Consider the following 13,636-nt stretch of genomic DNA (forward strand, 5'->3'; position numbering starts at 1 on the left):
TGTCCTGAAAGTATTCTAATTCTAAATTTATTCCTTGGTAAGAGGTTGGTGTAGATCTGCTCGACCTAACACTAACACACATATGTTACACCCCACTTGGATCTATAATCTAGTCTGGGTTTTACCATACAGTCACCATTTATTACTAACGCTTCCAGACACTAGCTGTTAGTCGAGATGTAGTCACAGTGGTGTCAACACAGTGGCACCAAGGCAAATTCCTTGTATGTGAATACTTGGCCAATAAACTAACTAACTAACTTACTAACTTACTTACTTACTTACTTACTTACTTACTTACTTACTTACTTACTTACTTACTTACTTACTTACTTACTTACTTACTTACTTACTTACTTACTTACTTACTTACTTACTTACTTACTTACTTACTTACTTACTTACTTACTTACTTACTTACTTACTTACTTACTTACTTACTTACTTACTTACTTACTTACTTACTTACTTACTTACTTACTTACTTACTTACTTACTTACTTACTTACTTACTTACTTACTTACTTACTTACTTACTTACTTACTTACTTACTTACTTACTTACTTACTTACTTACTTACTTACTTACTTACTTACTTACTTACCTACTTACCTACTTACCTACTTACTTACTTACTTACTTACTTACTTACTGACTTCAATGGATATTTTAACGGCAGAATTTGATAGATTCTTGATTAGTATGGCTGCCAGGGGTTATGGGGAGAAGGCAGGAGAATGGGGTTAAGAGGGAAAAATAAATCAGCCGCGATTGAAAGGCGGCGTAGACTTGATGGGCCAAATGGCCTAATTCTGCTCCTATCACTTATAAACTAAATGTAATCATGGTGCTAACAAAAGTGATATTAAATTCTAAGGGCAATTATCTCCATCCACCAATCCAACCAATTCCTCTGCTGGATTCAGCCATATGCCAGATCTCGTCCCAATCCCTTCACCTCTTCATACTAACTCCCCTCCACTCTTAAGTCCAGAGGAAGGGTCTAGACCCGAAACGTCACCTGTCCATTTCCCTTCTAAGATGCGACCTAAGTTCCTCCAACAGTTTGTTTTTTACTCCAGATTCCAGCATCTACAGCTGTTTGAGTCTCCAATTCGTTTCTGGAATTGGTTAAGGAAAAGTGACCAGGAGAGCTTTCTGCTCTTTAAAATAATGTTGTCGGACTGTTTACCATATGCCACAGAGGGGTAATGGGACTTAGAATTAATCATATCTAAATGCTGGTAGTGCATTCCTTCAGTACTGCACCAGTGTCAGCCTAATTTTGTGCTCAGGATTATCGAGAGGAATTCAAGTCCATAGACCTTCAACACTGAAGCGAATGTTCCATCTCTTAGAATTGAATGTCCAGATGATTAATTGGTGTTTGTAATGGTGGTTGCTGTTTTTTCATTTAATTGCGCAGTCCCTCCTTCTGTACTCATTTGTAAAATTTCTCAATTTTATTTCTTCATTGGCATGCTTGTTGCAGTTTGATTTTATTAATTTGTATCTGTCTGTTCTGTTCATTTGTAAATGCATTGTTCTGTTGATTGGTGCTTGCCCCATTGTGTTAAAGTGTATATCTGTACACTTTGCATGTGAGATTAAAGTGTTTTATATGTTTACTTTCTTTATTATGATTATGTCAAAAAACAATATATTATTCTAATTCAAGATCTTCAGTGAATTGCACTGAATCTCAATATAACTGAATATATTACATTGACTGTTTGGTTATTTGTTTTCCTGTGTTAGTGTGTTATTATATTCCAAAATAAACAACGTCTCACAGAATAATGGGTCAAAATGCACACCAGCACTGTCTTCCTCTTAGGTCAGCTTGTCCCTGATTCCACCCCTGCACACTGTACCACTGAAGTTAGTTGTCAGTGCATCTAAACTCACATAGTACACGTGTCCAGGAGCACAGACCTACTCAGTTAAGGCATCAGATGCGTAAGGGTGGGTACCATAGGAACTGCAGCCCCATTGATCTGAATGGAGCCACTAATATTAATTCATGCTTAGTTCACTTTTTTTTAAATCTTTGTTACTACTACCATAGTAATACAGCCAGGATGCAAGCCCTTCAGCCCAACTTGTCTATGATCCATCTAAGCTAATCCCATTTTCCTGCGCTTACCCCATATCTCTCTAAACATTTCCTTTCCATGTACCAGTCTAAATGTCTTTTACTGTGCCCGCATCCACAGCTTCTTCTGGCAGCTCGTTCTATACGTTCTGTGTGAAAATGTTTTCCCTCATTTGATTTAAGCAAATTCATTTTTTAAACTATTTTGGCTGATATATTAATTATCAGTGCATGTAACATTTAAAAATCTCTGACTAGCACATATATTTAACAATAGTTCAAAGGGGTTTGAAGGCAGTGACCATTAAAATGCCATTGGGGTGGGACTTTAGGATCAGCTGGCTGAAACCTCGTCACTGCATGTGGTTAATTTTGCTCCACAGGATGGCTCTGGCACAGGTTGAACGGCAGAGCTGTAAATGAATCTGTAGGACAAAGCACAGCTGGTGGGCCAGGTTGGGCAAGGTATAGAGGCTGAAGAACGTTCCTGACCCATCACCTATCCATTCCCTCCACAGTTGCTGCCTGACCTGCTGAGTTTCACCAGCATCTTGTGTTTTGAGCAAGCCCAGTGCTCCTTGATCTTGTTTCTCATCAAATCTGAATCTCCGATCCATTTCAACTTTTTGTTCTGTTTTCAGGAAAGTTTTGTGGCAATTTGTTTATTCTTACAAGACAGGTGATTGATGATCGCTGTTTTTCATGTCTCTCCAGGAGGTGCTTGGATACAAAGTTGACCATCAAGTTTCTGTTTACATCGTTGCAGTGTTAGAATACATATCTGCCGACATCCTTAAGCTGGCAGGCAATTATGTGCGCAATATACGGCACTATGAAATCACCCAACAGGACATTAAAGTAGCAATGTGTGCTGATAAGGTAAGAAAACATACTTTGAAAATAGAACAGTAAAGTCCAAGAACAGGCCCTTCAGCCCACAATGTCTATGCTGAACATGATGCCAAGACCAACTCTTATCTACCTGCGCATAATCCATTCCCTCCATATCCTGTGCCTATTCAAAAGTCTCTTAAATGCCACTTTTATATCTGTCTCAACCACCGACCCTGGCAGCATTTTCCAGGTACCCACCACCTTCTGTGTGCAAAAAAAAAACTTGCCCTCGCATCTTCTTTAAACTTTGCCCCTCTCACCTTACAGATATGGCCTCTAGTGTTTGATATTTCCACCCTGGGGAAGGGGGTCAGACTGTACCCTCTCCATGCCCCTCATAATTTTATATGCTTCTGTATATGCTCCCTGCAAACTACGGCGTTCCAGAGAAAACAATCTAAGCCTGTCCATCCTCTCCCCATAGCTAATACCCCCTAATCCAGGCGTCATTCTGGTAAACCACTGCATCATCAATAGTTTTATTTGCTTTTGGACCTAAAAGACTTTAGCTTTATTGAAATACTACACACTTCTGGAAAGCTGAATTATTTAATAAGCAACAAACATTTTTCCAGCTCAGATGCCCAGAAATATTCTGTACGACTATTTTGAAATTAACTTTATTGTCCTTTATACTCTTTATTTAGACATCTAAATTCAATTTTGCCAAACATCAAAGGAATTGGTATTTGTGATTTTTGTTTTTACTTTCTGGATTATTATGATAGGAAGATGTTAAATATGGAAGAGTTTAAGAAAGAACTGCAGATGCTGGAAAAAATAGAAAGTAGACAAAAATGCTGGAGAAACTCAGCGGGTGAGGCAGCATCTATCGAACGAAGGAATAGGTGACATTTTGGGTCGAGACCCTTCTTCAGACCTGAAGACTCGACCCGAAACATCACCTGTTGCTTCGTTCCATAGTTGCTGCCTTACCCGCTGAGTTTCTCCAGCATTTTTGTCTACCTTTGAATATGGGAGTGATGGAAATGCTTTTCGTTGAGTTTTATATGAGAACTAGACCAAGTGCAGACCCGTTGGGTCTGGTCCCCCAATGGTGTGATCCCCCAACCCAATATTCGTCCAATGGAACTGAAGCCGTTCCCAAATGTAAGATTCCAGCACTCCCCTGCCTCCCTCAGCAGTGGATTAAAAAAAAAATCAAATTGCACCTCCCCTGCCTGCTGCAGCAGTGAAAGGTTCAGAGTGTTCCTGGCTTGCAAGTTTGTTTCGAAGTGTGTTGGAAGCTGTTTCGAAGTGTGTTGGAAGCTGATAGGAAGGAGCAGCCGTCAACAAATCAAAAGGCAGAAAGTCAACGAATCAAAAGGCAGACAGGCAGCCGGACGGACGGATGTCGGACGGATGGGGCGAGAGCTTTATAGAATGATAGATAGATGGCTTGCATTGCTACAGTGCCCTCCATAATGTTTGGGACAAAGACCCATCATTTATTTATTTGCCTTTGTACTCCATGATCTGAGATTTGTAATATATAAAATCACATGTGGTTAAAGTGCCATTTTTATACATTTTGATTTCACCATGTGGAAATTACAGCTGTTTATACATAGACGCCCCCCCCCCCCCCCCCCCCCCCATTTCAGGACACCATAACGTTTGGGAAACATGGCTTCACAGGTGTTTGTAATTGCTCAGGCGCATTTAAATGCTTCCTTAATGCAGGTATAAGAGAGCTCTCAGCACCTAGTCTTACCTCCAGTCTTTTCATCACCGTTGGAAACGTTTATTGCTGTTTATCAACATGAGGACCAAAGTTGTGCCAATGAAAGTCAAAGAAGTCATTATGAGACTGAGAAATAAGAATAAAACTGTTAGAAACATCAGCCAATCTTAGGCTTACCAAAATCAACTGTTAGGAACATCATTAAGAAAAAAGAGATCACTGGTGAGCTTACTAATCGCAAAGGGACTGGTGACCCAAGGAAGACCTCCACAGCTGATGACAGAAGAACTCTCTCCATAATAAAGAAAAATCTCCAAATACCTGTCCGACAGATCAGAAACACTCTTCAGGAGTCAGGTGTGGATTTGTCAATGACCACTGTCCGCAGAAGACTTCATGAACAGAAATACAGAGGCTACACTGCAAGGTGCAAACCACTGGTTAGCCGCAAAAATAGGATGGCTGGGTTACAGTTTGCCAAGAAGTACTTAATAGAGCAACCACAGTTCTGGAAAAAGGTCTTGTGGACAGATGAAATGAAGATGAACTTATATCATAGTGATGGTAAGGGCAAAGTATGTAGGAGAGAAGGAACTGCCCAAGATCCAAAGCATACCACCTCATCTGTGAAACAAGGTGGTGGGGGTGTTATGGCCTGGCCATGTATGGTTGCTGAAGGTACTGGCTCACATCCTCATTGATGATGCAACTGCTGATGGTAGTAGCACAATGAATTCCGAAGTGTATAGACACATCCTATCTGCTCAAGTTCAACAAATGCCTCAAAACTCATTGGCCGGCAGTTCATTCTACAACAAGACAATGATCCCAAACATACTGCGAAAGCAACAAAGGAGTTTTTCAAAGCTTAAAAAATGGTCAATTCTTGAGTGGCCAAGTCAATCACCCGATCTGAACCCAATTGAGCATGCCTTTTATATGCTGAAGAGAAAACTGAAGGGGACTAGTCCCCAAAACATGCATAAGCTAAAGATGGTTGCAATACAGGCCTGGCAGAGCATCACCAGAGAAGACACCCAGCAACTGGTGATGTCCATGAATCGCAGACATCAAGCAGTCATTGCATGCAAAGGATATGCAACAAAATATTAAACATGACTACTTTCATTTACATGACATTGCTGTGTCCCAAACATTATAGTGCCCTGAAATGGGGGGACTATGTATAAACACTGTTGTAATTTCTACATGGTGAAACCAAAATGTATAACAATGGCCTTTAATAAAATCTGACAATGTGCACTTTAATCACTTTGCATCAATCCTGGTAAGGTGTGAACATATGAGTGTAACTTTTGAATAAAGACAGATGTGCACCTACCTGGAAAGTTGTCTATTTTGTAGTCTTTGGGATGGGATTTATTTTGCTGATCATTGTTTTGCTTCTCCTCAGCAAAGAGCAAATATGTTTATTTTTGTTTATTATTATTTTTTTATTAGAAGTAAGTACAATAATGTAGTACATAAGTATCTAATACATAATGAGATAATACAGTTAATGTACAACTTTTTTTTAATTTAGCAGAAGAGCAAATATGTTTCAAAATGGATAATCTTTTAACATGTTGAAGGGGAAGTTAGAGCAACAAAGTCATCCTCAAAGAAACCTAATTGGTTATTTTTCTATAAATTCTTCCAGGACATATGGGCAAAGCCATGAGTCTGATGATTGAAAGATACACTCACATGAGTGCAATCAGTTTATTTCACTTCAGAGTACATGAAGTAAATCAAAAATGTTTGTTTGCAGGTACTAATGGATATGTTCCATCAGGATGAGGAAGACTTAGGTGTGATAGAAGAAGAGCCCATTAACACTGGTGAACAAGCGTATTATGATTTAGTGAAGATGTACATGTCCGAGATTCGGCAATATCTAAGAGAATTGAATCTCATCATCAAAGTCTTCAGGGAACCCTTTGTATCAGATGCAAAGCTGTTTTCTTCAAACGTATGTTGTAAATTTTATGAACATGTTTTTCAGATATATGGATTGTTACGATTGTTCCCTGTTTAAATCTTCTATATTCCTTCCCTTTATAATGTGCCCAAAAGACATCTACATAGGCATAATAGGTTCTTGGCCAATTGCCAGGATGTATGTTACACGCGATGCAAAATACTGCTGATGCCTGAAGTCTATGTGTCTATCTTCCACATATATATAGTTATTTTAATATTTATTATGTTCACTTTTGAAAGTCTCATATGATGGTGTATCTTCCGTTATTTTGCATTGGAATGCTAACAACTGCATTGCTGCTTTTTAACACCAGATGGTGATATATTTCCAAAAGTTTGTAAATACAAATTTCTTTTTAAATCTAGAAATGTTTTTCCTGTAATGCAAGACTCTTATTTTTTGTATCTAAAATTGGGTTACAAAATATTACATCCCGAGGTGCTACGGTTAAATTCTACAGATTTAAGATTATGTCATCAACAGCGTAAATAACAAGAAATGGACAACAGGATCTTGTCAACGTGACTTTTCCTTTATAGAAAACATAGAAAATAGGTGCAGGAGGAGGCCATTCGGCCCTTCGAACCAAGGAAACCATAAAGGAAGCTGTAAGATTGACAGAACTGTTCTCTTTTTTTATTGCAGACAATTGTGTTGCTGCTCCTTGTTCCCATTTGGAGAACTTGGATTGATTAACAGAAATTTGCTATCAAAATTTGTTTCCCTTTTTGAAGTAAACCATTTATAGAGTCGTGCAGCACAGAAATAGGCCCTTCAACCCAACCTGCACATGCTGACCAAGATGCCCCAACTACACTAGTCTCACCTGCCCTGGTTTGGCCCATACAGTGCATTCAGAAAGTATTCAGACCCCTTCACTTTTTCCACATTTTGTTACGTTAGTCTTATTTAACAATGGATTGAATTCTTTTTTTCTTAATCATCAATCTACACACAATACCCCAGAATGAAGTCTCGAAAACAGGTGTCTCAAAATTTTTGCAAAGTAATTAAAAAGAAATAACTGAAATAGCACATTTACATAAGTATTCGGACCCTTTGCTATGACACTCAAAATTGAGCTTTGGTTCATCCTGTTTCCATTGATTATCCTTGAGATGTTTCTACAACTTGATTGGAGTCCACGTGATAAATTAAATTGATTGGACATGATTTGGAAAGGCACACACCTGTCTATATAAGGTCCCACAGTTGACAGTGCATGTCAGAGCAAAAACCAAGCCATGAAGATGAAGAAATTGTTCGGAGACCTCTGAGACAGGATTGTGTCAAGACACAGATCTGGGGAAGGGTATAAAACAATTTCCGCAGCATTGCAGGTCCCAAAGAGCACAGTGGCCTCCATCATTCTTAAATAGAAGAACTTTGGAACCAACAGGACTCTTCATAGAGCTGGCCGCCTGTCCAAACTGAGCAATGGTAGAAGGGCCTTGGTCAGGGAGCTGACCAAGAACCTGGTGGTCACTCTGACAGAGCTCCAGAGTTCCTCTGTGAAGATGGGAGAACCTTCCAGAAGGACAACTATATCTGCAGCACTCTACCAATCAGGTCTTTATGGTAGAGTGGCCAGACGGAAGCCACTCCTCAGTAAAAGGCACATAACAACCTGCTTGGAGTTTGCCAAATGGCATGAGAAACAAGATTCTCTGATCTGATGAGACCAAGATTGAACTCTTTAACCTGAATGCCAATCGTCATGTCTGAAGGAAACCAGGCACCGCTCATCACCTGGCCAATACCATTCCTATGGTGAAGCATGGTGGCAGCATCATGGGTGGGTGACATAGGGGTGACTAGTCAGGATCGAGGGAAAGATGAACAGAGCAAAGTACAGAGAGATCCTTGATGAAAACCTGTTCCCGAGCGTTCTGTACCTCAGACTGGAGTGGCTTTGTGATAAGTCTGTGAATGTCCTTGAGTGGCCCAGCCAGAGCCCGGACTTGAACCCGATCGAACATCTCTGGAGGGACCTGAAAATAGCTGTGCATCAACGCTCCCCATCCAACCTGACAGAGCTTGAGAGGATCTGCAGAGAAGAATTAGAGAAATTACCCAAATACAGGTGTGCCAAGCTTGTAGCGTCATACCCAAGAAGACTTGAAGCTGTAATCGCTGCCAAAGGTGCCTCAAGAAAGTACTGAGTAAAGGGTCTGAATACTTATGTAAATATGATATTTCAGTTATTTCGTTTTAATTACTATGCAAAAAGTTTAATCTGTTTTCGCTGTTTTATTATGGGGTATTGTGTGTAAATTGATGATAAAAAAAAAAAGAATTTAATCCATTTTAGAATAAGGCTGTAATGTAACAAAATGTGGAAAAAGTGAAGGGGTCTGAATAGTTTCTGAATGCACTGTATCCCTCAACCTTTGCTACGTATGTACCTGTCCAAATTTATTTTAAATGTTGTCATGGTAACCAACTCAACTACCTCCTCTTTCCATATACCCAACACCCTCTGTGTGGGGAAAGTTGCCCCTCAGGTTCTTGTTAAATCTTTCCCCTCTCAAGTCAAGTCAAGTCAAGTTTATTCGTCACATACACATACGAGATGTGCAGTCAAATGAAAAGTGGCAATGCTCGCGGACTTTGTGCAAAAAGACAAACAAACAAACAACCAAACAAACTATAAACACACACATATTCTTTTACATATTAAATATTGGAAGGAAAAACGTTCAGTAAAGTTAGTCCCTGGTGAGATGGGAGTTTACAGTCCGAATGGCCTCTGGGAAGAAACTCCTTCTCAACCTCTCTGTTCTCACTGCATGGCAACGCAGGCGTTTGCCTGACCATAGCAGCTGGAACAGTCCGTTGCATGGGTGGAAGGGGTCTCCCATGATTTTATTGGCTCTGGAGTTGCACCTCCTGTTGTATAGTTCCTGCAGGGGGGGCGAGTGAAGTTCCCATAGTGCGTTCGGCCGAACGCACTACTCTCTGCAGAGCCTTCTTGTCTTACCTTAACCTATGCTGTCTTGTTCTTGATTACTCTACTCTGGGTAAAAGACTCTGCGTTCACTCTTTCTCGTGATCTTGAACATGATCTTAAAAAAATATATATCCCTCCGATCCTTTTAATACTTCCTACTCATCACTTTACACTTATGCCCACTTGTTTTAGACACCCCGAACATTGGAAAAATATTCTTACTGTCTATCCTGTCTATCCACCTCATAAATGTTGTTCATTGCCTTGCACACTCAGATACATAGAAACATAGAAAATTGTGCAGGAGTAGGCTATTCGGCCCTTTATACAATTAGCATTTGCTATTTAAACATTTGAGAATAATCCCTAAATTTGCAGTGTTGTAAATATTCAGTTTCTTAGGTAGATCTTAAGGTTTTATCATTGTCTTTCCATAGGATGTAGAAACCATTTTTAGCCGTATTGTGGATATCCACGAGTTGACAGTAAAACTATTGGGCCTAATTGAGGATACTGTGGAAATGACAGATGAAGGGAGCCCACATCCCTTAGTGGGAAGCTGCTTTGAAGACTTAGCTGAGGTAAGCGATGAGACTTTATATAAAACTTCATGCCTGACACAAATACATCAAATATAGCAAATAGACCAAATTTCCCATACTAATAGATAAACTTACTGTATCACGAGATCTTTTTCATCAAAGAACATGATATTTCTTCCAAAAGTGGGAGATTAAGCTATCTGGTTCGGGCTATGATCATGTTGAATTTGCTGCAACTGCGGCAATAAAACAAAATGAGAGGGGGAAAAAACACAAGCTCTATCTCAGCAGTGTATGGTCTCAAACTTGTGAGAAATGCATAGAATTAAGAAGAGTACTGATGTGCCACAGTGAAAACATATAAAAGATGATTTTTCTTTAAAGAGATTCTAAACCACCATTGACCGTTTCTGACCATATGTTATATAGAGCAGCCTTTTCAGAGGCCTCCATTTGTGTTGCTCAAAGCAGGAAAATATTTTGACTTGTTCATTGTATTTAATTTAGTTTAGTAGTTGATTCATTTCCTTTAAGTCCACTTCAGTCAGTTTTGAGATTATTTTAAGCATATCACGTTTAGCAAATGGAATTGGCAAAAATTGTCTGGATAATTTGGTGTTACTTGGGATTGCATGTTTTACACATAGTTACCATCATTTTTGGTGCCATTACTTTTATTATTGCCAAATCTGTCTCTGCAGTGTTAGTTGTATTTATGAATGTTTCCCCTTGCCATAAACTTACAAAATCTTGATGTCTTTTCAGTGAGTAGTGGGAAAAGTGCATATATTTACTAACACAAAATGACATATTTTAATATATATTTGATCTTACAGGAGTTAGCATTTGATCCGTATGAAAACTATGCGCAGGACATACTGCGACCTGGTTTTCATGACCATTTCCTCAGCCTTCTGTCAAAGCCTGGTGCTGCATTCTATTTGCAGGTGAGCACTTGCATGTTTGTGGCTATCTAATAATCTGCCTCCTAAACAAGCAATGACGATTTTAATCTAGATCCGACAAGACTAATTGGTATGTTTCATTTCAGTCAATTGGTGAAGGTTTCAAAGAAGCCGTGCAGTATGTTCTTCCTAGACTGTTACTGGCACCAGTTTACCATTGTTTGCATTATTTTGAACTTCTAAAGGTATGTACAGGAATTATTTTGCGCTGTACAACTCTGACTGTCAATGACTTAATGCATGGTGCTAATGTTCCAGAATGTGAAATGCATGTATTTTTCACAACCCTAATCGTGCTTGTATAAGTACCCCTTCAATGCCTTTTGAATGACCACGTACACTCTATCCAGCACCATAACATGTTGCATCTTCTAAAGGACTCTTAGTGAGTTTGTTGATCATGATTCATCAAGGAAAAACATTTTTTAAATTATTGTAATTTAATCGCTTAAAACATTTTAAAAATTATTGTAATTTAATCGCTGATTCCAAAGAAGTAAGAGCAGGAGTAACAACAGCAACAACATCTTGAGCATTTTTATCTTTTAAGTAAGATCATGACAGATCTTCAGCCTCTATTTTTCCACCCAACATCTTTATCTCTTAATTTCCTTTGAGTCCAAGTATCTACTTCAGCAGCATTCAACATATGAATATCTAATGTACTGATGGGTAGAGAATTCCAAAAACTCTCAATCTTCTGAGCTAAGAAATGTATTTCCCCCTCAGCTCTAAATCGCCTGGGCTTTATTCTGATCAATTTTAAGATTTCCAGTTAGGGAAGCAGGCCCTTCAGAATCCAACTGTTTAAGCTTTTCATTGGTTGTGTAGGAAAGAACTGTAGATGCTGGTTTAAATCGAAGATAGACACAAAATGCTGGAGTAACTCAGCGGGACAGGCAGCATCTTTGGAGAGAAGGAATGGATGATGTTTCGGGTCGTGTCAAGACCTGAAACGTCACCCATTCCTTCTCTCCAGAGATGCTGCCTATCTCGCTGAGTTACTCCAGAATTTTGTGTTAACCTTTTCATAGGTTTATCTGATTCAATGAGATCAACTTCCAGTATTTAACTGCAAGAGCATTGGCCCATCTTCCACAAACTGTTATCATTAGACAAAGCCTTCATGTCAGGAGTTAATTGAGTGAGCTTTTGTTGACAGCACCTCTTTTTTCCCTTGGAGTGAACCAAAGCAGATGTCACTTCCAAGTGTAATCTTGTCAAAGCTCTTTGTGATTGCAGCAAGGCTTCCGAATCTTGCCAATTTCTTTGCAGTAAAAGTCAGCATTCCATTTGCTTTCCCAATTGATTAAAATATATGCATCTTAAGTTTCAGTTTCTCCATTTGCAAGGACACTGAAAATCCTTCTTCGTACCAATATTTAAATGTTATATTTTAAACTGTACTCCATTTTTTAAAATTTCCAACCAAATTGATTAACCTCGAATTTCTTCACATCATACTTGACCTTTTAACCTTTTATGTCAGTTCACAGGGTCTTGTTGCTCTTCTCAGAGCTAGGCTTCCTCAAAGTATACTGCTAGCCCTTTCATCTAACTCTTAACATAGAATGTAAACAGTTGAGGCCCCAGAACTGATTTTTTAAGTTTACGTTTATTATTGTCATGTGTATCGAGGTACAGTGAAAAGCTTTGTTTTGCATGCTATCCAATCAAATCAGATAACACTGTACATAACTACAATCAAGCCAAACTCAACAATAGGTTGAGCAAAGGGGAAAATACAGAGTGCAGAATATAGTTCTCTGATTTTCTAGGGCAGCTGAGGATCAGACAATCCCCTAACTTATGGAAAGACCATTTTGAAGCCTGTTAACCGAAATTGGAAGATACTGCTCTGGTGTCTAGTGGTGTGTGTTTTCAAGCTTCTCTACCTTCTGCCAGACGGAAGCCGGGAAAAGGAGGAGTGACCGGGGTGGAATAAGTCTTTCATTATTTTGGCTGCTCTTCCGAGGCAGCGTGAAATGTAGATGGAGTCAGTGGTGAGGAGTCTGGTCTGTATGATGGACTGGACTGCATCTGCAACTCTGCAGTTTTTTGCAGTCTTGAGCAGAACTGTTCCCAAACAAAGATGTGATGCAACCCGACAATACAGTGCATCTGCTTAAGTTTGTGAAACTCTGTCTCCTGAGGAAGTAAAGGTGTTGGTATGCTTTTGTGGCTGTTGCTATGAGACAAATAAGGCATTTTAATGGATGAATTTAATTATTATGACAGACAAGTTGAACTATGAAGACTAAAACAGTGCACAAAGTTGTAGAATAGCATGTGAAGCCCAGAAAGGCAAAACCTCTCAGACCAATTACATGAAAATAAAAGTGCAAGAAAAATCAGAATGACAGTGGAAAATATGTCCCTAAAATAAGAGACTGCTTGTTTATGTATGTTTACAGGGTTTGCGAGATGCTTCTTAGCTGCTATTCCATAATCAGGAGGGATACTTGCAGTTCTGGTTTTACTTCTATATTTTTACTCCCATGGTCGTGATGTCCTAGCAAAT

General features: G+C 39.2%; 1 protein-coding gene across 2 annotated transcripts in view; it reads left to right on the plus strand.

The window, feature by feature from the left end:
- sos1 (SOS Ras/Rac guanine nucleotide exchange factor 1) overlaps window positions 1-13,636 on the plus strand; it is a 151,095-nt gene that overhangs the window by 84,603 nt on the left and 52,856 nt on the right. For both annotated transcript variants that reach the window (XM_033025772.1, XM_033025773.1), the window contains exons 4-8: window positions 2,811-2,975; window positions 6,446-6,646; window positions 10,046-10,189; window positions 10,987-11,097; window positions 11,202-11,300. In XM_033025772.1, the coding sequence (XP_032881663.1) occupies window positions 2,811-2,975; window positions 6,446-6,646; window positions 10,046-10,189; window positions 10,987-11,097; window positions 11,202-11,300 (720 nt within the window). The remainder of the gene's footprint in view (window positions 1-2,810; window positions 2,976-6,445; window positions 6,647-10,045; window positions 10,190-10,986; window positions 11,098-11,201; window positions 11,301-13,636) is intronic.

The sequence above is a fragment of the Amblyraja radiata genome, chromosome 8 (genome assembly GCF_010909765.2).
Source record: "Amblyraja radiata isolate CabotCenter1 chromosome 8, sAmbRad1.1.pri, whole genome shotgun sequence".
NCBI classification, from domain to species: domain Eukaryota; kingdom Metazoa; phylum Chordata; class Chondrichthyes; order Rajiformes; family Rajidae; genus Amblyraja; species Amblyraja radiata.